General features: G+C 45.8%; 1 protein-coding gene across 2 annotated transcripts in view; it reads left to right on the top strand.

Annotated features, from left to right (window-relative positions):
- Positions 1-24,786, top strand: part of LOC119187864 (fatty acid CoA ligase Acsl3) — a 99,461-nt gene that overhangs the window by 48,328 nt on the left and 26,347 nt on the right. For both annotated transcript variants that reach the window (XM_075878750.1, XM_075878751.1), the window contains 4 exons: positions 11,955-12,024; positions 12,124-12,182; positions 12,654-12,718; positions 12,852-12,923. In XM_075878750.1, coding sequence (XP_075734865.1) covers positions 11,955-12,024; positions 12,124-12,182; positions 12,654-12,718; positions 12,852-12,923 — 266 coding nt within the window. The remainder of the gene's footprint in view (positions 1-11,954; positions 12,025-12,123; positions 12,183-12,653; positions 12,719-12,851; positions 12,924-24,786) is intronic.

The raw sequence follows: 24,786 nt of genomic DNA, 5'->3' as shown, positions 1-24,786 counted from the left end.
CTCGTGCAACGACAAATATGACCCGATTCGACAGTACCGCCGGCACCTTTTCACCTGCCGAAGAGTCCAATGCCGTTACCCATTCACGGAACACTTAATACAGCCGCTCGTCTTCACCACGTGGGCACCAGTCCCGTTCGCCGCAAATACGTCGCCCATCGTCCCGTTCGCCGCAGCCACGGCACTTCTCGTCCCCCGTGGCTTCTGGACGCATCGACTCAGAAAACTGAGAAATGCAGCCCCATAGTTGGTGCTGCATTGACGACTTCCACAGCAAATCCTCTCTCCGTTCCCACCAGACGAAATGTAATAGACGTTGACGCAGACGGCGTACCTGCAGAAACACTTGTAGACACCGGCGCAGTAATTTCGGTCATGAGTTCAAGCCTACGCACACGTTTAAAGAAAGTTCCGACACCAGCGGCTGCACAAATGCTCCGTGTGGCCGATGGCATACGCCGATGGTTCTTGGTATGTGCACTGCCCGCTTAAGTATAAGGAACCACACTACTTCTGTCATTTTAGCCATGATTGACCACTCCCCTTTTGACGTTATCCTAGGCCTGGACTTCTGGTCAAATCATTCTGCTCTGATCGATTGTGCTATCGGCGTCCTTCAGCTATAGCTGCCTCAGATAGCCGCTGAACCCCACACTGCCCCGCCGCACCTGTACTCTCTTCATGATGTGCGACTTACACCTCAGGCAGCCACCTAAGTCGTTTTGACCACACAGCCACAGTTTCCCGATGGTCAATATGTCCTCCTTCCTCTCACCGACGTCCTTTTAGAACGCAACATCGCCATTTCCCATACGCTTGTGACTGTCACTGACAACTGTACATCGCTCCCACTTCTCAATTTCAGCTTTTGCCTCAAGCACTTCTTCGTGGCATGTTCTTAGCTAGCGTATCTAATGCTGACGAATTCGAAATAGCGGCTCTCACCACCGAGATTGATTTACTTCAGTCTCCTGTAGCTATAACAGCACCTGTTCTCTGCCAGATTGTTTCTCAAAGATGATTGCACCCGACCTCAATCCTGCGCAAGCTAACGACATCCATCACCTTCTCGCGTCATATACCGACATTTTTTATTTCGACCACAGACCTCTAGGACAAACATTCACCGTTCAGCACCGTAAAAACACCGGTGACGCCAGTCCCATTCGCCGACGCCCCTATCGTGTCTTCCACACTGAGCGCAGAGATATCTAAGCGTAAGTTGACAAAATGCTCAACAAAGTGTCATAGAACCATCAAGTAGTCCTTGGGCCTCCCTTGTCGTCCTTGTAAAGAAAAATTATGGTACCTGGCGTTTGTGCGTTGACTATCGCCACCTCAACAAGATCACGCGAAAAGACATATACCCGCTACCACGCATCGATGACGCGTTGGACTGCCTGCACAGCGCTACATACTTCTCGTCTATTGATCTTCGGTCCGGCTACTGACAGATTTTTGACGATGAGATGAACCGCAAGAAGACGGCCTTAATTCATTGCACCAGATGGTTTATACCAGTTTAAGGTGATGCCTTTTGGACTATGTAATGCCCCTGCCACATTCGAAAGAATGATGGACTCTCTGCTGCGTGGTTATAAGTGGTCTACTTGTCTCTGTTACCTAGACAATGTGATAGTCTTTTCATATACTTTCGATAGCTACCCGACCCATGTCGCTGAAATTCTCGCAGTCTTCAGAACAGCTTGGCTACAACTAAACTAAAAAAATGTCAATTCGGGCGCCGTCAGATTACCGTTCTGGGCCATCTTGTAAACGCCGATGGCGTCCAACCAGATCCTGAAAGGATTCGCGCCGTCCTTAGCTTTCCGGTTCCCTGTTCTGCATTCGACGTCTGGAGCTTCATCGGCTCACGTTCCTACTTTCATCGTTTTGTGAAAAACTTCACCGACGTTGCCAGGCCACTCACAGATTTGCTGAAAAAGAATACCACATTCTCATAAGGCCCTGATCAGGCTTAAGCGTTCACCAATCTCATCGGCTGCTTAACTATGCCTCCATACTTGCCCACTTTAATCCTTCTGCTGCAACAGAAGTTCGCACCGACGCACGCCAGTGGCGCAGTTCTCGCTCAGTGGCACCACGGCAGACAGTACATGTTAGCTTACGCCAGTCACCTGCTTTCTTCCCCTGAGAGGGATTATTCCATCTCCGAGAAAGAGTGTTTAGCTTTAGTTTGGGCCGTCGCCGAGTTCCGGTCATATTTATATGATCGTTTGTTCTCCGTATGGATGGATGGATGGATGTATATAGCTGTACCCTTTAGATCGGGTGGTGGCTAGCGCCACCAAGCCGTAATACTTAATGTAAAGAGTGAGGTTGAGGATTCGTACTTTGCAGTGAAGGGCTTAATTTTCACTCGTGCCTTGACTTTAGCCACCAATCAGATAACCTCCTTCTAGTTAATTCTACCCGCTTAAAGTCTATTTTGCCCTCACTGTCCTTAAACCCCAGTGCTTTGAAAAACTCTGCGCCATCATCCTGAACTATAGGGTGAAGCCCCTGACAGAACATTATCAAGTGTTCCGCAGTTTCTTCTTCCTCTCTACACGCACTGCATACCGTGTCTACCCCTTCGTATTTGGCTCGATATGCCTTGGTTCGCAATACTCGCGTCCTGGCCTCAAAAAGTAGAGAACTACCGCGAGTATTATCATAGATCCTTTCCTTGGTAATTTCCTGCTTAAAAGTTCGATAAATCTCTAGTGCGGACTTCTTAATTATGCCAATTCTCCACATACCGGTCTCGGCTTCCTTCACCTTCTTCTTAACCGATAATTCTTTTTGGTTTGGCCCCCGGCTGTTTTCCAAGTATTTACCAGTGAATTTTATGGTTCGCTTCCGCCATTTTGTATCGACTTTCTTCATGTACAAATAGCTGAATACCTTCCTAGCCCAACGCTCCTCCCCCATTTTTTTCAATCGCTTCTCAAATTTTATCTTGCTGCTAGCTTCCCTGCCTTAAAATGATGTCCATCCCATATCACCTTGTACTCCATGATTTGGTGTATTCCCATGAGCTCCTAAGGCAAGCCTACCTATTCCATGTTGCTTAATTTCTAATCTTGCTTGAACTTCTGATCTCATACACAAGACCGCATTGCCGAACGTCAGACCAGGAACCATGACCCCTTTCCATATCCCTCTCACAACATCATACCTATTGTAATTCCACAGTGCCCTGTTTTTCATTACCGCTGCATTCCTGTTACCTTTAGTCGACACGTATGTTTCGTGTTCCATTAGGTACTCGGCCCCATTGCTTATCCATACGCCTAGATATTTGTATTTATCTGTTATCTCTAGCGTGACCTCCTGTATTCTAAGCTCACTACCTTTATTGTCATTCAAAATCATGACTGCTGATTTTTCCTTACTGAATATGAAATCTAACCTATCTCCCTCATTACCGCAGATGTCCACCAATCTCTAGAAATCTTCTTTGTTGTCCGCCATTAGAACTATATCATCTGCGTACATTAATCCTAGTAGTGCCTGATCAATGAGTTCTCCTTGTTTGACTAAAGAGAGGTTGAAGCCAAGTCCACTTCCCTCTAATTTGGCCTCTAATCTTTGTAGGTACATCATGAATAATAAGGGTGACAGGGGACACCCCTGCTTAAGCCCCCATTTTACCTCCGCGGGCTTGGATACCTGTTTTTTCCACATTATAATTACCTTGTTACCTTTATAGATATCCTTTAAAAGATTAGTGACTTCATCTTCCACGCCTAGTGTGTCCAGTATTCCACACAATTCCTCTTGAACCATGCTATCGTACGCTTCCTTGATATCCAAAAATGCTAGCCACAGGGAGGGGCCTGTGTTCCTTTTCTGCTATTTCGATGCACTGCGTCAGTGAGAACAGATTGTCTTCCAACATCCTGTGTTTCCGAAGCCCATTCTGCAGTTCCCCCAGAACCTTCTCATCCTCTATTCATGCCTGCAGTCTCTCCTTTATAATCAGCATCGCCAGCCTGTAGACCAGTGATGTCACTGTTATAGGAAGGTAGTTGTTTATGTCAGCTTTGTCCCCCTTTCCTTTATAGATCATGCTCATTCTGCTAAGTTTCCATCCATCGGGAACTTCTCCATCGATTATTATTTTGCTCACTGCCTCTCTCAAAGCCTGCTTAGACTTCGTGCCTAATGTCTTTATCAGCATAATCTGAATGCCATCTGGGCCTGTTGATGTACTACTAGGAACCCTTTTCTCAGCTCTTTCCCACTCTTGTTGTGAAAATGGAGCCATTGCGCCACTTGATTCATCCTTGTCTATTGTGGTGCATAAAACACTTCTTTGTTGAAAATTTTCTGTCACCCTTGTTCTTATATGTTCGATAGCTTCGTCCCCTTCTAGCCTAGCACCTTGAGCTGTATTTATAAACCTCTGCTCTAGGCTCGTCTCATTTCTTAGGAAGTTTAGATGGTTCCGAAATTTCGCAGCTGCCTTTCTATCTTTTTATGTACTTCTGCCAGCCACTGGGCTCCCTTTCTTCGAATCTTTTCATTGATCAGAAGGGATGCATTCTTTCTACAGCTTAGAAAGATTTCCCATTTTCTTTCAGCATCATCTGTCGGTTCATCCCGCTGCTTAGCATGTCTGTGTTCCCTAGAGGCTTCCTGACGTTTTGCTATGGCTCTCTTAACTTCCTCATCTCACCAACTTTTGGGTTTGTGTGTTCTTTTCCGGGGTGACTTGTCACGTGCCTTAGCAAGCTCTAGCTCAAACAATCTAATTAGATTCGTGTATGTCCACACTGTTTTATCATCCTCAGTGATTACTTTCTCACTTTGTTTAGTGGCTATTTCAATTTGCCTTTCTGAATAAAAATTTTCCTGTAGTTGCTCATCTTGTCTCCTTCCCACTTTCACTGCTCTTCCAAAACTTAGCTTGATACGTTTGTGATCACTAGCCAGACTTCTGGAGCCACCTTCAACTATGTGCATTCCCCTGAGCTTATCATACATTCTATGTGACATCAGTGCGTAATCTATCATCGACTGCAGCCTTCCTAGCTCCCATGTTATTTGCCCTTCACACTTCTCGGCACTGTTGCAAATGAACAAATCAAGCCTTTCACACATATCCATAATCATTTTGCCTTTCGGGTTGGTATACGCATCTATATCTTCTATGTGTGCATTCATATCTCCTAGTATAATTATCTCGCACTCTCTTCCTAACTACTGAATGTTCTTTGATATAAACTCTACCATCGCCTGGTTTTTCTCTCTGGCTTTTGCTCCCGTTCACAAGTACACGAAATCAAGAAGTGTCATTTGCCCTGCCACTTTACCTTTTAGCCATAAATGTTCCTTGCACTCCTGCTTGAACCTTTGCCAGTCTGTACTTTTATGTATGAATGCCCCAATACCACCCCCCTTTCTGATGCCTTCTGTTTTATTACAATATTCCCACGCATAATCTGCATTGTTAGGAGGTTGTTCCATGTCCTTGAGATGTGTTTCTACAAAACCGTACACCATCGGGCTCTCCTCCCTTAGCTGTTCTTTAATCTCTTCCCACTTCAGCCTGTTTCACCCCGCATGTTAATATATTCTATGTCTGACGGCTCGGCGCTCATGGCTACGTCTATTTCTGCCCCGGACTCTACCTATCTTAAATACTGGTGCCACTTTGAAATCGTATCTGTCCATACCACCTGTCAAAAAGTCTCTCTGGTTGCTTACCTCGTTACTAGCTATTCTGCACCCCGAAGGGCCCGCTTGCCCCCCAAAAAAGCTACTACGCGTCCTGCAAGTCGCCAACCCACCTCATGACCTAGCCGCCCATCGAAGTGAATTCGTGGTGGTCCGTCGTTACGGAGCACTATGCCCTCTGCTGGCTGACTTCCCTGAAGGACCCGACTGGACTTCTGGGTCGCTGGGCTCTGAGTATCGAGGAATTTTTGTTTAGCGTCAGCTACAAGTCTGCCCGTTTGCACAAGGACGCAGACTGTCTTTTTCGTCATCCGGTGCACCCTCCTGATCCCGTTGCAACTGACCTGGAGAGCAGCGTAATGGCGTTTGCTGACATCGGTGATATGCGCATTGAACAACAACGGAATGAGTCAGTGCGCACTATCATCGACGCCGTCTAGTCGGACAGCCATGATACTGAATCCCGTATTTTCATGCTACATGACGGCATCATCTACCGCCGAAACGTCAGCACCGAAGGCCCTCAGCTTCTGCTAGTCATTCCTCGTCGTGTACGGCCTGCCATACTTGAATAACTTCACGACGCACCAACAGCGGGACACTTCAGTGTTTCCCGCACATACGACCACGTGCGACGTCGGTTTTTCTGGTCAGGACTGTATCACAGCGTGCTTCGATATGTCCCTACTTGCGACCACTGCCAGCGCCGGAAAAGACCTTCTTTGCTTCCAGCTGGATATCTTCACCCTATCAAAGCCCCATCTGAACCATTTCATCGCGTGGGACTTGACCTTCTTGGCCTTTTTCCGACGACGACACTGGGAAATAAATGGATAGCCGTCGCCACAGGTTATGCGACCCGTTACGCGATAATGAAGGCCATGCCAACCAGTTGTGCCACTGACGTTACGGATTTTCTTCTTCCTGACGTCATCATACACCATGGTGCACCCCGACAACTGCTTACGGACCACGGCCGCTCTTTCTTGTCCAAAGTTGTCGACGACCTCCTTCGATCATGTGCTACAGCGCATAAGCTATCTACCGCCTACCACTAACAAACTAATGACCTAACTGACTGTCTCAACCGCACGCTCAATGAGATGCTTTCGATGTACGTTTTCGAAAATCAACATGACTGGGACATCACGTTGCCCTATGTGACTTTCGCACATGATTCTTCTCGACATGACACCGCGGAATTCTCACCTTTTTATTTTTTGTATGGTCGCCACCACATATTGCCATTTGAAACCACCTTACCTCTCAAGCCATCTGCTTCCGAGTACGCTCGCAAAGCCATTGATCGGGCTCACATTGCTCGTCAAGTTGCCCAGTCTCGTCTTCCCTGGTCACAGGATATGCAAAATGTGCTGTTTTTATCTCTCTTCCCTCTCCGCTCTGTATATTTCATCTCCTCCATCCCCCTCCCATGCGCAGGGTAGCAAACCACCTTACCTCTCAAGCCATCTGCTTCCGAGTACGCTCGCAAAGCCATTGATCGGGCTCACATTGCTCGTCAAGTTGCCCAGTCTCGTCTTCCCTGGTCACAGGATATGTAAAATGTGCTGTTTTATCTCTCTTCCCTCTCGGCTCTGTATCTTTCATCTCCTCCATCCCCCTCCTATGCGCAGGGTAGCAAACCAGCTGCCTATAGGCTGGTGAACCTCCCTGACGTTCTTTTCCTCCTATTTTCCTTCCTTCCTTCCTTCCTTCCTTCCTTCCTTCCTTCCTTCCTTCCTTCCTTCCTTCCTTCCTTCCTTCCTTCCTTCCTTCCTTCCTTCCTTCCTTCCTTCCTTCCTTCCTTCCTTCCTTCCTTCCTTCCTTCCGCTACGACCACCGGCATCGTAATATAACGTTTGCCTCAGATGACCGCGTGCTCCTGTGGTCACCGTGTCGCCGTGTAGGCTTCTCCGGAAAACTTTTGTCTCGATACGCAGGACCCTACCTAGTCTTACGTCAAGTCAGCGAAGTCAACTGCGAGATAGCGCCATTGCATTCCAATACGTCACGAAGTTCGTCACTTGTTGACATTGTCCTTGTTTCGCGCATGAAACCCTACTTCTGTCGCACTTCTCTGGACTCATGCTGAGACGGCGCTTCAATGCCCGGGGGTCCTGTTATGGAGATGAAGTAAAAGAAGAGGAAGGATAGAATCAGCTGACATACGCGAGAGTGTGCCAATGAGCCATTGCGACTCTTGCCTGTGGTTTTTCCTCTGTAAATGCATTTTGTGCGGTTACCGACCCCGTAACAATATCCAGTGTATGAACTCCTATTAGAGCAATAAGATTCATTAATAAGTTCTTCAGTTATGTTGTTCGCCATCATCGCAAAATTTGGAAGCCCTCTGTCATTGAGGAGCAAGCAAATTTTGTGTCTTCTGTTGGTCTGAATTCCACAAGGTTCAGCCTCTCCCTTTCCCGCGCGCTTGCAATCTGGAGAGAGCCGCTGGGAAAAGCAATGTGACATCATGTCTTTTCCCGTAGGCAGTATCTTCGAACATGCATTGAGACATCAAAGGAATAAAAAAGTGGACGCGTACTTGCGTGCCCCGCTGCAAATGTCGTCGAAAGACAATATTCTTCTGCTGGCCTTGTTTCTTGCATAGCGTCGTATTTTCATAGCAGCGTAAGAAACCAAAGGGTATCTAGAATTATGCACGTGTGTATTTTCTGGTAAAGAAGCACATCACCTAATACTTACGTATTGATGTTTCTTCTCAGATAAGCATAATATTTGCTTTTTGATCGAACATGTTCACAGGTATGAATGTAGCCACCAGTTCTAGACGGTTGGGCGTTCATCGAGTGCTTAAACTTTGGCTGGGGGGGCTGAACCTTGTGACAGACACACAGATAACCGGAATTTTCGTGTTCAAATATCTCAAGAATGATTATCGTCTTTAAAGAGAACATAGTAATAATGTTTGGTGTTTTACGTACCAGAACTACTAATGATTAGCACATGCGCCATAGGGGAGGTCTCGAGCAAAATTGCCCAGAGGGTGTTTTTATAAAGGCCATTAAATAGGTTGACTTTTTTGTACCCCCCAAACAACCTCGCTATGGCGTACTACAAACCACGGCGATAACATTTTACAAATATTAAAGCGCTGTACTTGACGCTGACTATCCATTTCAAAAAACTATTCCCTCACTCCTTTCCTATATCTGTCCAATCCTCTTTGTATGGACAGTGACGAAATTTTGTTCGGCGCAAAGGTGCATATCCAATCTCGTACTCGTTCGAGGTGAAATATGCTTGCGTGGTAGATGCCTTGTTTGGTGCTCGGTTGCGCACCTATGATGTAATCGCTGACGTCGTGATACGTTGACGAAGTGGGCGTAATTAAAATGTAGCGCCTCTCTCCGCTCTGAGAACGGGTGGGAAGGGCCAATTGGCATTACAAAGGAGGAGCGAGAAACCACGACCAGACAAAGTGGGTCGTTCAAAGCCCTGTGACTTTCTTTACTGAAGTCGCACTTATGCGCAAAGTTCTCGCGGTGGCACGTTCGCATTGTACAAGGGCACAGCTATTTCCCCATTAGAAATTTTGGATCACGAGGTTTACTGGTCCTTTGGCGGGCACTGAAGTCGCACACTACATGGGCCTCTGCAATTTAGCATCTACCAAAACGCACACAATGTTGAAAGAAAGTGGTTCAGCGAAAGCATTGTTTTTTTTCACAAATGGGAAACATTTGGCACGATGGGATACTGATTTAACTTGGATGCACGATACGTCAAGTCGGCTATGGACTGGGGAGTGAAATGGGGCAAAGATCGCCCGAGTATATTCTTAGCAATTTTTGTCAAAAAAAAACAGGCCTTGTTTCATCCACCTGATCGAATGATCCTAATTGCCATTTGTTTGAATGTAGTATTGGGAAAGTGACTTCTCCTTCATTAGTTTTCAGACCAAATATAACCATGGGGACTGCTGGAGAACGACTCCCAGCGCACTTATAAGCTATAAAAAGCACCCTGTCATATAGTATGGACCCTTAGCTTTATGTGACGTTCGTAGACGGGATAAGCCATGGTGGGCTACATCTAAATGTGACTGAACTTCCTACCCGGTGTTTTCTGAATCTATAGTGCGAGGGTGATATCACTACTAGCACCAATACTACAACTTTTTTTCTATAAGGTAACAAGGTGGTGGAGAATTTATGAATGTTTTCGCCGGAAGTATCAGACTAAGGGAGAAAATGAGGCAAGCAGCATCTATCGTATAATAAGGCAGACATCTGCAGTTTTCATTACCTGTGACACCCAAACGCCTTCAGTGTGATTTCTCGTGATTTTTTTCTTACTCATGGTTTGTGCTCAGTTGATCAATGCATGAAATGATTCTCATCAGTATATGTCCTGTTTCCACATGGTGTGGGAGTTAGTAAGGACGGCTCGTGTGTGCTTGTCGAAGTTTTTGCAGAATATGCAGCACACACACGTAAAGGCTGAAAGAAAGGTGACGTAGTAAGAAAAGAAGCCAAAGAGGGATGCACACTGGCACTGAATAATGTGCAGAATGTTTAAAAAAGAGCAGGATGTTTAAAAAAGTCACAGCTTTACCGCAAAGATAAAGCAACGAATACGATAGCAACAAATTGAAAGGTCACGTGCAGAATGGGAAGCAGATCAAAACGAGCCCCACATTTCTCACACACAAATAACGCACGAAACACACTTACAGACACAGATGAACACAAGTAAGCGTCTCAGTTGTTTCTTCGCTGTGTCTGAAAAGCGCGCTCTTTTCGCAAACGGAGACTGTGCAAGGATTTCAGTGACCTTTGTGCGCCCGGTAACAACAGAATCGTTCCGGTGACAGCTTAAAGACAGCCAAAACCTAAAATGCTCCCTACTACAAGATAAGGGCGCGCGAGTGTGCGTTCATGGGCTATGCAACCACCTTCTCCTCTCCGCGAGGCAAAGTACACGTGGGAGATGAGGGTGCACGCCGCCGCACGCTCATGGCGCCATCTTGCTGGTAATGCTGAAAACACGATAGTTCACCCCTCAAGATGCCCGTCAACAGCGGTAAGTGGTAGATTTAAATAGCTTGCCGTTTGCCCGTTGGAGGACGTGCTCCTTGGTGGCTCAGTGGTCAAAGCCTCGCACTCACGACGCAGAGGCTCCAAGTTCGATTCCGCGCGCCGATTCTGCCCCGCAGTGAAGCGTAGCGGCACATGCGTACACACGGGAGATATTTCGTGTCGTTGACTCAAGCGCGCCACTCAGTAGCAGCCAGGCACTGGTCTTGCTTGGCTCCAGTACAACAAAAACAGCACACTCGTGTGCACCTGCGCCTCTTTTCAGTTGATGCGCGGCTACGGAGGATGCACTGACACTCAGCAGAGCGTTGCCACGCTGAGCCGTGCTCACTCTAAGAGTTGACGCCACTCTAGGTAAACCAACCACCCACAAGCGCTTTTCTCCTTATTCAAGTTTCTGACTTTTCAAAAAAATCAGAATTGCCACAAACCTAGAAATAACTTCAAGCGTTAAACCATAATGCTGTCAACATTCACTTCAGATAGCTTTGAGGCGCCTCTGTGTTTTTCGTGGTGGCGTGGTGGTCATGGTGCTCGGCTGCAGACTGGAAGGTGCCGGCTTTTATAGTGACCTCGGCAGTCACATTTCGATGGAGGCGAAATGCTAGAGGCCTATGCACTGTGCGATGTTAGGGAACGTGTTAGAAACTCCGGATGATTGAGATTTCCGGTGTCTTCTACTACGGCGCCTCATAAGTGGTTCAGACACGTAAAGCCCCAGACATCATTTTATTATAGGGCGCCTCTGTGAGAACCTCGCGCACTGTGACCATAAGAACATTTATGTAGAACGACGTTTCTCGCTGAAAGCCTTGATCTAATGAAAGAGTGAACAGGGTAGTATATCTGATTGTATTTCATTAAATTAGATGTCTGAATAGCGACCTTATGACACCAAACACCTCAGCATCTTCTTTGTTGCTTTCTCTCTACCGATGATTTCGATGTTTCTACTAGCCTTAGTGGCGCATCCTTTCAGGAATCTTTTTAGCGTGCCACCAGCTTCGTGGATACCTTCGCAATGTCATAACTTTGAGTGATAACGTTTTTCAAGTTTGTCCAACTAGAACATACATATATTTATTCTAAGTAGTGTACTTATTTCCGGGCCCCTTGGGGTCAAATCTGCGCCTCACATGTGTATGTTCTTCAGTTATTCCTCAGGAAGCTCATTTATTTATTTATTTATTTATTTATTTATTCTTGTAGGTGTGGTATTGACAAATGGCAACGTAGTCGCCTTCATCCTGGGAATAGCCAGCGTAATGCGGGAGTTCACGTAAGAACAACTCGTTTCCGGCGTTTTCTGGTGCCTCCTCGCGTAGCAGTGCTCTTCCTGCAAACAGTCTTCTTTGCTCGCTTTCGCCTTTCTTTCCAGGTGTGGGGACAGATTCGTTGCATTTCTTCCTCTTGCTCACGTCATGGAAATTGCATGTGGTATGTCCACTGTGTGCTTTCGAAAATCGACAGTAATCGATTGTGATTCAAAACGCTTGTCTATTCAATAACACTAGATGATAAATGCAATCCGCTGTCTTTCCATTCGCGTAGGCGTATAAACTTTTTTAACACAGTGCTATATATTCTGTTCGCCATTGCGGTTGCTCGTGAACTAGCGGCACTTCGTTTGAAAATTGTATTAGCCACATGGTACCACGCAACTGGCTTTTTATTGTTCTCGCCTATATGTATATAACTGAAGGCCTGCAAACTCTGTACCACTACCGATGAAATGCACGTGAAGGACGACATAACTTGCAATGAAATCAAGAGGGGTGACGCGCAAAGTATAATTACATCAAAAAGCATATTGCTTTTGTATGCGCGTTACGCGTACTCTAACGTGAGTAAATTAGTTCAGTGAATCTTCAAACAGAAATCTTCCAACGAGAATTTTGATCTTTCCAGAAATTACATTTATGTCATTGGGTCTACAGATCGGTTACTCCAGCCCCTTCACGCTTACTGATCAGGTAATCAATCATTCTTGGTGCTTTGTTGATAGAGGAGGTTAGATCGATGCAACAATCAACGTAATCGTACAGTGAATATTAGTCACTTCTACGTGATTTGTTTCTGTTGGTGCATTCTTTTTATACTTCCCAGGGCACCGCGTTGATGCCTGGAGTCATTGGAGACACTAGTTTGCTCAAACCAACTGCTATGATTGCGGTTCCGGTGAGTATGTTCTTCCTTGTTTTTCTACAGATAGTTCGCTCGCTTAATAATTTTCATTTTCACATTTTGAATTTATGCTCACGACGTTTTGCTACATATCGATGGTGCCAGTTTTTAGTATTTAGCTTGTTTGATTACATTTTTACTCTTGAGCACTTGTGCAGTGCCTGCCAGCTAACACAGGGCAGTCGGGCCGCACATCAGCCAGCACATTTTAGTGCCACCGGTGAGCTATAAAAATATTGAACTTGTTCATATTGTGCACTATTAAAGAGGGAGGCTTGGTTCCGTATTGTGACAGCAATTAACCACCCCTTCCGAAATCAAAGTGCTGTTAGCGGTGATGACGCAAAGTGCCGGCTGCCAGGCTTAACCGCTGAACACTGTGAATTAAGTGCATTCCCTGTCTAATGTGTACCTATAATCCACCGTTTTGTTTAAAAAATAAACATCACTCCTGTCGTTCAATACATTCAACTTCATTTAATTCTTACCCGAATAATTGAACTAGGTATTGTTTGAGGGCACCTAAGTGTAATAATGCTTGATAACTTTTGTCATTCCAAAATTGTGCTTGTAATCAGTTATCATCGCCTTCCGGCGTAAAAGAGACCGAAGTCACCAGCATCGTTGATCTGCACGCACATCTACACTCGCGCACGTCTGTAGAAGCATGGTCTTTTGCTTTGCGTCCTTTTCTGCGTTTTTCTTGTTGTTTTAAGAACAACAAATCGAGCACCCGGTATCCCTTACTATTCTCGTTCACTGTGAGGAACAACTTTGTGCGACCAGCAGATTTCTTATAAACATCAGCATTGTTAGCCTTTGCTAAGTATCTTCATGAGTAAGAAATTAGAATCTTTTGCCAGATATTTTATTTCATAGGAGGCCCGCTTTATGTTTAACTTAAAACTAAACCTAGCATTGGCAGCGTACTCGCGTGCGCACTCGCGTAGCTTAATGAAGTGTTTCTGTCGAAGCTAGTTTTGCCACAGTAGTAGTCAAACAAAGGAGAAGCCAACTTTATTTTAGCACAAACTAAGTTTTATTTATTGCCTATTTGGTTTCGTTTTGTATTTGACTATCCGAAAATTATGAAAGTATTTTGTGAATAATATATATGAGTGCATATGTGCAAACACATATACACCTAAGGAGCAGAAATTTGGAGGCTTACAAAGAGGGTTCAGCTTAGATTGAGTACGACACAGCGAGTGATGGAAAAGAAAATGAAAGGTGTATCCATAACAGACAAGAATATAGCAGAGTGCATCAGGGAACAAACAGGGGATAATACTACTACTACTACTACTACTACTACTACTACTAATAATAATAATAATAATAGTCAGCCTGACTACGTTCATTGCAGGAAAAAGGACTCTCCCATATTCCGCCAGTCAACTGGGTCCTGTGCTTGCTGCTGCCATTTTATACACACTAACTTCTTAATCTTATCTGCCCACCAAACTTTGTCTTACCGTAACCCGCTCGCCTCCTCTGGGAATCCAGTTAGTTGCCCTTAATGGCCAGTGGTTATCCTGTCTACGCACTACATGCCCGTCCCATGTCCATTTTCCCCGTTTTGATTTCAACTATGATATCCTTAACTCCAGTTTGTTCCCTGATCCACTCAGCTCTCTCCTTCTCTATTTAGGTTACACCTACCATTTTGCTTTCTATTGCTCATTGTGTCATCCTCAATTTAAGGCAAACCCTATCTGTGAGTCTCCAGGTCTCTGCTCCGTAGCTAAATACCGGCAAGATGCAGCTGTTATATACCTTCCTCTTAAAGGATAGTGGTAATCTACCTGTCAAGATTTGAGAGTGTTTGTCAAATGTGCTCCACCCCATTTTTATTCTTCCAGTTACTTAAATCTTGTGGTTCGGCTCCACAGTTATTACCTGTCCTATGTAGACATAGTCTTTTACAACTTTTAGTACAATATTATCTATCTGGAAGCACTGTTCTCTACCGAGGTTGTTGTACATTACTTTTGTTTTCTTCAGATTACTTTTAAGACCTACCTTTCTACTCTCATTGTCTAACTCCATAATCATGAGTTGCCATTCGTTCCCTGAGTTACTCAGCAGTGCAATCTTATTAACGAAGCATAGATTATTAAGGTATTCTCCATTAACTCTCATCCCTAACTGTTCCCATTCTAGGCATCTGAAAACCTCCTGTAAGCACGCGGTAAATAGCATTGGGGAGATTGTATTATCTTGCCTCACACCCTACTTGATTGATATTCTGTTGCTTTCCTTATGAAGCACTATTGTAGCAGTTGATCCCTGGGAGATTTCTTCCAGGAAGTTTATATGCGCTTCGTCGACAGCCTGATTCCGCAGTGTCTGCAGGACTGCTGATATTTCTACTCAATCAAATGCCTTGTTGTAATCTATGAAGGCTATGTGTAGTGGTTGGCTGTATTCTGAGCATTTCATGATTTCCATATTGATAGTATGAATGTGGTCGGTTGTTTATGAACCTGTTCGAAATCCTGCTTGTTTCTTTGGTTGATTGAATTCTAATGTTGCCCTAATTCTGTTACCAATTAGCTTTGTAAATAGCTTGTATACGACGGAGAGCAAGCTATCGGCCTCTAATTCTTCAAGTCCTTGTCATTTCCTTACTTATGTATTAAGATGATGTTAGCATTCTTCCAAGATTCTAGTACTCTTCCCGTCAGGAGACACCTTGTAAATAGGGTGGCTAGTTTTTCTAACACAATCTGTCCTCCATCTTTCAGCAGATCTCATATTACCTGATCCTCACCATCAGCTTTGCCTCTTCGCATGCTCTCCAGGGATTTTCTGACTTCTATCATTACTGATGGGGTGCTATTTGGGTTACTGCTAGTTCTAGTAAGGTCATGGTTGTCCCGGCTACAATACAGATCTCTGTAAAACTCCTCCGCTATTTTAACTATCCTATCCACATTGGTAGTTATTTTGCTTTCCTTGTCCCTTAGTAAATATATGTTATTTTGCTTTCCTTGTCCCTTAGTGAATATATGTTATTTTTGCCTATCCCAACTTTCCTCTTCAATGCTTTGACACTTCCTCCATTCTTCGGAGCGTGTTTAATTTTCTTTATGTTATACCTTCTTACATCGCGTACTTTACGCTTATTAATCAACCTCAAAAGATCTGCCAACTCTATTTTGACTGTTGTACCTTAGTATTTCATGCTTCGACTCTTCTTAATGAGGTTCTTCATTGCCTGGGTCAGCTTGCCAGTGTCCTGTCTAATTACCGTACCTCCAACTTCCACTGCACACTCCATAATGATACTCGTCAGATTATCATTCATTGCGTCAACGCTTAGGCTGGTTTCCTCGATAAGAGCCGAGTACCTGTTCTCAAGTGAGAGACTGAATTCCTGTACTTTCGCTCTCAGTGCTAGCTCTTTTATTGGCTTCTTGCGTATCAGTTTCTATTGTCCCTTCTTGAAGTTTAGGCGAATTTGACACCGTACCATTCTGTGATCACTGCATCGTACCTTGCCGAGCACTTCCACATCCTGCACGAGGCCTGGGTGTGCACTCAGTATAACGTCTATTTCGTTCTTATTTTCGTCATTAGGACTCCTTAATTTCCAGGTATGGTTCCCTCGTTTTCAGTTGAAGGTGTTCAAAATCCGTAAATTGTTGCGTTTTACGAATTCTACTAACAGCTCCCCTCTGGCATTTCTAGTACCGATGCCGTTATCTCCTACTGCGTGGTCTCCAGCCTTCTTCTTTCCTATTTTGGCATTGAAGTCTCCCAGCAGTATAGTTTACTGTCTTTTACTTTACTCATTGCCCTCGGCTGCTGACCCGTAGGTCGCGCGATCGAATCCTGGCTACAGCGGCTGCATTTTCGAAGGAGGCGGAAATGTTGTAGGCCCGTGTGCTCAAACTTGGGTGCACATTAAAGAACTCCAGGTGGTCGAAACTTTCGGAGCTCTCCACTACAGCGTTTCTCATAATGATATGGTGGTTTTAGGACGTTAAACCCCACATATCAATCAATCTATCAAATGTGAGGCGTGTTCGTATGCATAGCGTGCCAGCTATAGCTTAGACCACGCAACTTCAAAGAGAGGACGATGAGATACAGTGATAGGGTAAATGGTTTTGTTTGTTCTTTTAGCCAACACCTTGCGCAGACTGCTTAATTTTCGTTAGCATTTATTACATACATCTCTTGTAAAAATAAGTTACACAATTTACTAACTGGTTGCCGAATTGCCTACGCTGGTATATTAAATTCTAGACCCCGTCGAAATGCTTTGTACAATCGTTACAAGCTAAGCTGCAGTATTCACTGTTATTTCTTTCATGCTTCAGTGTTGTGGCGTAAAACGCGAGTAACGGGAGGCTCGCCTCAGCAAAAAGAGCGTGAAACGAACACGACTGGAGAGTAGAAGCAACACAACACAGTCTGCAGTGTACAGCCTTTGATTTAGTGATTGTTTTCTTTGATGAATACGCAACAACTTGATGAAATTATCTGCTTTAGTTGGTACAAACTTGGCATGAACTGGCGTCTATCACGCGGGTCAACAACAGTGCTCTCAAAAATGTCTTTGAAGTAACGTAAATTTATACCTCTCATTTTTGTCCGTAGCCGGTGTAGTCGGTGTGCACAGCTTTCACATACAGCGTCACCTTGGTGCTTGCTGGAGTACAAAAGAAACCGACAGCTAAACTGCTGCCCTGCCACATTTTTTGTGGTCGATGCAGTCTGGCCCTGAGCAGTTCTCTTTCATTCGATTACTCGACAGTGTCATGCGTTCCATTTTGACTCTAGTTAGCGTTTTGGTCCACAGCTTTGGAACGCTGAGCAAATCATCCAGAAAAGATAATAACTGCCCGGGTGTAACGTTCCAAAACCATATTATGATTACGAAGGACACTGTGGCGTTAACGCGCACCCACACTTAAGTATATGGGCCTCAATAATTTTCACCTCTATTGAAAATTAGACTGCCACGCAGCTGGTATTCGATCGTGTGGCTTGTGTGACAGTAGCCGAGTACTATAGGCACCATACTACCATGGTGCGTGCAAAAATATATAGCGAAACGATCACTCAGCATGGTGTTTTCTAAAGTGGTGCTTAAAGTGGCCACGGCACTTAGTTTTACTCATCATCTGTGTTATGCGGGTTATTCCTTGTGCGTTCACAAGCAAGATGGCGACATTTTAGCGCATTTGGTTGAGTACGTTACTTATAATGAAGTACTTTTTATGAACAAGTGAGTGGTAGAGTTGGGCAATACTGGCGCAGTCGCGAGCTGTAATGTAAGAAGCAATTACCTACATGCACGAGCCTTTGCATTCGAGTGAACGATAAAGTTCTGGGGTCAGTTGAGCGTAAAATCGAGATATTTTAGCTTTTTTTTCCATTTGGCACAGAATCTGAATGATTTGCAGCGGCTGACTCTTTGTTACAAGATTGCTGTGGCTGCGGGGGTAGGGGTTGACAGGCAGCGATTTTTAGGCTTCGTTTTACTCTGAATTAGTTTTTATACTCATTATTTACCAATGCTCTAGACGCTATTTGAGTCCAAGCAAGAGGGCAATGCATGAATACCCAGCACCTCCACCAAAATGTTGCGGGAGGTTACACAGAGAAACGAGCCTAGTTCCACTATGTTCACTGAACGAAAATTCGGATGTTCCGAACACTTTTCCTCATCGCAGCGTGTCGCATAAACTTTAGTAGCAAAACTGTGAAATGAAGGCTGAGAGCAGCGTGCTCGAAGCTTCGAAAGGACGCACACGGCCAGTGCACGCACTGTCAGAACTGTGGTTATCGTTTGACACAACCTTGCCCCGCCACGATGGTCTAGTGGCTAAGGTACTCGGCTGCTGACCCGCAGGTCGCGGGATTGAATCCTGGCTGCGGCGGCTGCATTTTCGATTGAGGCGAAAATGCTGTAGGCCCGTGTACTCAGGTTTGGGTGCACGTTAAAGATCCCCAGGTGATAAAAAACTTCCGGAGCTCTCCACCACGGCGTCTCTCACATTCTCATAGTGGTTTTGGGACGTTAAAGCCCACAGATCAATAAGATCATCGTTTGCAACAGCCACTGTGGACAAAAGCGCGATCTCGTTTGACACAGATTTTCGAAAGTGCACGCGCGTTCAGCGCTCGACCAGTTAAAGCGATGTTGCTTTCCACAAACGCTGCGGACAAAATCGTGGCATATGCAATCATAGACAGCAAAAAAACTACACCATCTGCTGCTGAAGAGAACCATGTGTAGATCCGAAGCAGCGGGCGCTAACATTTGCACTCGCGGTGACGTTGACGCTGGCGCTCATCGTAGCGTTGCGCAAGAGAGAAACCTAGGGAGGTGCAATGGACGCAGTGATGAACCGGTGTTTCCTAGAAGAACATGCCAATCGCTGCTAATCGGCAATAAGAGACGGATGACTCCGAATGAACACAAGGACCCGAAGTCCGCTTTTAGCTAACACGCACGCTTGGAATCATTTTATTTTTAAACCGCGCAAAAGAGAAATATCCCACCAGCACTATCTTGGGGGTAAAGATTGAGCACCTATATATACGGGGTGGCCAGTGAACGGTTGTGCAGTGCAAGCAGTCGGTTTTTCCAATAAGAAACTCGCTTGCATATGCTGCCTGCGTCGGCGTTGAGAGGTGAAAGAGGGAGAGTGTACTAGAGGAGAGAAAGGGAGGGGACGTGCATGCGCAATGGGGTGTAAGCGCCGCGTGGAGAGAGAGGGAGAGCGACCGTAGGTTAGCCGGTGCTCCATGTTTCGGCGTTGCGAGGCGGGAGAGGAAAAGCGTCGGAGAGGAGGGAGAGGAGAGAAGGGAGAGTGGACGTTTATGCGCAGTAAAGGTAGTCACGCCGCACACAGGATTGAGCTCGACCTACAGTGTACTAGCTCGACCCTAAGCTGATTCGCATCTAAAACGACTTGGTTTCGAAGGCACGTGCGCAACCAGCGTACGTGGATCGTAAATGAAACTGCCGTTTTCCGCAAACGCAACGTACGAAACCGCAGTCCCGGCGACGTGATTATCAATAGCAACTACTAGCCAAGGGCACGTGGCTAACGTAACGGTAGATTAAAAGCAATAAACACGTAAAAAAAGCTTGAAGCGTTTTGGTGATCATTTCTCAAGAATCTATACTCTGTTTCACCACTTTAGTACAGCACTACCAAAACTACGGTGTTTAAGAAAGCCACACGCTTGCGTAGTGAAACACAGCGCCAAATAAAAGTGCCTTAAAAATGGCAGGGTTGTCTAAAATTGGCGTTTGTTTGCTGTTTGTTGTGCCACATCAATACGCGTGATGTTTTCTTCGTCGCATTTATTTCCCACACATTATTTATTTGTGTTGGTTACCGGCAGTAACTATGGCAACAAATCAACATGACAGCCCCCATGCAAAAGCGACGGCCCGCTTCGATCCGAACTTGCTCCGGCTAAATGCCCACAGCGCTGATAGCAACAAATAAATGGTGAAATCTGCCATCAATTTCTTTCATATTGCTCTAAGTATGAAGCATCAGGTACGTTTCGCTTTATTAGGGAGATATGCTGCTTGAGTAGTCATATCTGATAAGCCTAACGCGCCGAGGCCACGGTTTGGGCTTTGGTCTGTGTCGCCAGACCAAGAACGTGGCGTCTCCAAATATTGGACATGCAATCTCGCACAGCGTTTCGCGTGCGTGGAATCCTTTTTTGGCGAAAACTAAGATGGAACAGAAGAATTGCAGTGAGAGACGGGAGAAAACGCGTCCACAGAGAAGCAGTCATGCCAGAGCCACGAACAGCGTCGGAGAGGCAAGTGAAGTGATCCGCCGGCATGAGCGTCTACTGATATTCGTAGAGCCACAAATCATATTGTTAAGACTCGAAGCTTCCTGAAGTTGAAGTGTAATGGCTTGTTTGACAGTTTTACTTACTCTTTGAAGTTAATAAACCACCCATGCTACATTCAATGAGCGTGCAAGGGCAATAGAGCGAGCAGACGCCTTGAAAACGGTGAGCAGACGGCACAGGGCGGATGAATACATTTGGAGGGGCTAATCGCCTTTCCTATTGACTGGGGGCCCTGTAGCCTCCACAGTGCTGAAAGAATCTTCTTAAACAGAGTATAGTGGCATACTTTGTTTTTCACTTGGTCTCAAGTGAAGTTTCGACCCTCGCTTTCTAGGCAGCCGGCTGTGCCGTCCCGTTCATTCACGTGTGTCCCAGGAAGACTATTATATATCGTCTTAATGACAAGTAAGCGAAGACGAGGAGAACGAAGTGGCGTGGCCGAGGATTCTGAACTCGTGACCAGGCTGCTGCATTCAGGGTTCTGGACATGAATTAAAGGGGCATTATAACACTCGCGACGAGTAAACGAGTCTCATGAAGCAGGTTCACCCTGCAGACGATGTCCAATCTCAAGATACCAGATTTTGTGCCCGGCACCGACTGATCATCATGGGTAGAGCACCTGGAGTTCTACTCTGAAGCCAACGACATCGTAGAACCAGCCAAGAAGCGAGTGGTGCTTCTATCGCTTTGCGGTGAGCAAACCTGCGAGACGCTGAAGGCCCTGGTTGCCCCACAAAAGCTTTCCGAGGTGAATTAGGTGCACATCATCAATATGTAGACACAGCACTTCAATCCCAGGCCGTCTGAGTTGCTTGGCCGTAATGATTTCCAGAAATGAGACCAGATTCCGAACGAATACGTCAAAGGTTATGTGACAGCCTTGCCAACCTTGGCAACAGGCTGGAACTTTGGCAATGTAGGCTCCACGACGGCGGAACGAGAGGCGTCAGGTGGTAGCACCGAGGTCCAATCTCAAGCAGCGAGTACGAGGCTACCTTTGGAAGTGATGCTTCGAGACATACTGGTATGTGAAATCCACGATTCTCATTTTCAACAACGGTTGCTAGCAGAGGATAAGCTAACGTTTAAAAAAGCCTACGAGCTCATGTCGACGGCTGCATCAGCAAAAGACCTGCAGAGGCAGATACAAGGCAGTCAGCAGCAGGCTGACACTTTCGGTGTAAATCATTAGAATTTTCAGAAGTACATGACAAGCAAGCCGTCTCAGTGCTTCTGATGTCTAGGAGACCATAAGGCTGAGAAGTGTTTTTTTTTCAAAAACGATATGTGTAACATCTGTCATAAGAAGGATCATATCACCGAAGCTTGTCTTTCTAAGAAGGCTAAAGCACAGAAGTACCAAGGAAGCCATTGTTTAGAAGACGAAGACGAACTGTTAGAAGAACAGGACGACTGCATCCTTACAGTTTTTGACACGAAAGCACAGATGACAACCACACCTAGGTTTGTCGCGACAGTTCTACTTTTTGGTCAGCCACTCAAGATGGAAGTCGACTCGGGAGCGGCGTTCTCGATAAATGACTGAAGTTCGCTCTCCTCTGCCCTCATGATGCTCCCGTGTTAAAAGAACACAAGCTTGCTTTTCGGACATGGTCGGGAGAATGTCTAGACATCATGGTTTTCATGCCCATCGATGTTTGTTTGAAACACAACAAAGCTCAGCTACCATTGCTCGTAGCTGGAGGATTGGGAGCAAGATTGTTGGAAAAAAATCGTTTCGAAAAATTGGGATTTACGATGCATGGACTCAACAATTTCACTAGAAGAAGCATTAAGGAAAACTTAGCCATGTTCTCTGTTGTTTTCTGCGAAGCTCTCGCTAGACATTTAGGCCCGCCTGTACGCATCGACCTGGCTGAAGACGTGACACCCAAGTTTTTGTAATGCCGGCAGGTGCCATTTGCTCTTCGCGATGCCATCTGTCAAGAACTCTACAAGCTCCAGGGTAAAGGCATAATTGAGTCCATCACCGCATAGGACTGGGCTACGCCCGTGGTAGTGGTAAGGAAGAAGAATTGATCTTTGAGGTTGTGCGGGGACTACAGAAGCACTGTGAATGTGAGAATCAAGCCAACTATCTTTTGCCAACTGCAGCTGGCACAGGCTAACAAAGAAAATTGCATATTTGGTGTACGTGACGTACAGCTCTTGGGCTACAAAGTGAGCTCTAAGAGAGTTGAGCCAATGTCTGAAAAAGTCGAGGCAATAACGAGTGCACCAGAACCAACAAACAAGGCGAAACCGCAATCCTATTAGGAATGATAAGCTTTTACATCTGGTTTCTCTGCGACAAGGCATCCATTTCCAAACCTCTACATCGCTATTGGACAAAGAAACTAAGTGGCGATGGGAAGCTCCGCGCAAGGCTGCTCTCAAGAAGCTTAAAGACGCGCTACGTCAATGTACGGTCCTTGCGTATTACGACGACTCTCGTCCACTGATGCTGAGCAGTGATGCCTCGCTTTATGGCTTCGGAGCAGTACTTGCGCTGCTGAACACGAACGGACAAGAAATACCATTAGCCTTCGCATTAAGAACCCTCGAAAAATGAGAGAGAAATTATTCTCAGCTTGACAGGGCAGGCCTTGCAAGTGGGGTTGGAGTCACGCATTTTCACCAGTATATTGCCGGTCGGCATGTACTCATCGTGACTAACCATAAGCCACTTCTCATAATCATGTGCCCTAACAAACAGATTCAGCAAGTGTTATCACCGAGAATTCTTCGTTACCCAACCGTTGTGGTCTAGTGGCTAAGGTACTCGGCTGCTGACCCGCAGGTCGCGGGTTCGAATGCCGGCTGTGGCGGCTGCATTTCCGATGGAGGCGGAAATGTTGTAGGCCCGTGTGCTCAGATTTAGGTGCACGTTAAAGAACCCCAGGTGGTCGAAATTTCCGGAGCTCTCCACTACCGCGTCTCTCATAATCATATGGTGGTTTTGGGACGTTAAACCCCTCATATCAATCATTATCAATCAATCGAGAATTTTTCGTTGGTTTGTGATTTTGAGTGCCTATGATTAGAGTTGGTGCACAGAGAAGGGAAAAGCATCAGAATGCAGATGAGCTCAGTGAATGAGCTGACGGAACCAGGGGACGTGTTAAAGATTGAAGGATGCAAAAACCTCCACTGGCTGCTGAGAAGATAGCCAGATTGACAATGGAAGATCCCCCACTTCCACAAGTTTATCATGGGCTACAAATCGGATCAACAGCATCATGGCAGGGCACAAGTTTTCAACCGTACGAGAGTCGGGTGCGAGAACTTTCCACGCACCATGGTTGTGTGTTATCGGACCCATGAGTCGTAATTCCTACGAAAGAAAGAGAGGAAGCGCTGGCTCTCTTTCATGCAAATCACCCGGGAATGACTGCGATAAAACGTTTCGCTCGCAGTCACTTGTGGTAGCCTGGTTTGGACGCTGACATAGAGTCGAAGGTGGGATCATGTGACACATACGTCAAGTGCATAGCCACCTTCCTTCCGCGGTGGTGATTCCGGAATGGCCTCGCCCAAATGAACTATGAAAGGTCGTTTATGTTGACTTCGCGAGACTGGTGAGAAACAAGAGTTTTTTAATTGTAGTGGATGCATTCTCCAAATGGTTAGAAGTAAGACAAGTTCCGTCACAGTTTTTCCGCTGCAACGGATGTGCTTCGATTACTCTTCTTATGTGGTTATAAAAGGGGAAAGAAAAAAAAAGTGAGCCCTGTAACTGTCTGCATCTGGTGCGACACCTCAACAGTAGCTCACAAGAGATAGGGGTAAGGAGGGATTAAAAGGTGATGATTAAAGGCATACAAAGAGAGATGCGCAGGGACATGGAGCCACGACGGACGGGAAGTAACGAGAAGACACGAAAAATGGAACACGGGCACAGGAGTCCGAGGATGGACACCACTGGCGAGGGCTTTTGTCGGCAACAGGAGATGGCGTAGTGCTAATCCAGTGGGCCAGAGCTACGCTGTCGTCGTCGTCGTCGGGGACC

The sequence above is a fragment of the Rhipicephalus microplus genome, chromosome X (genome assembly GCF_043290135.1).
Source record: "Rhipicephalus microplus isolate Deutch F79 chromosome X, USDA_Rmic, whole genome shotgun sequence".
Lineage (NCBI taxonomy): Eukaryota > Metazoa > Arthropoda > Arachnida > Ixodida > Ixodidae > Rhipicephalus > Rhipicephalus microplus.
Note: the sequence above shows the minus strand (reverse complement) of the source record. Positions and strands in the feature narration are given on the sequence as shown.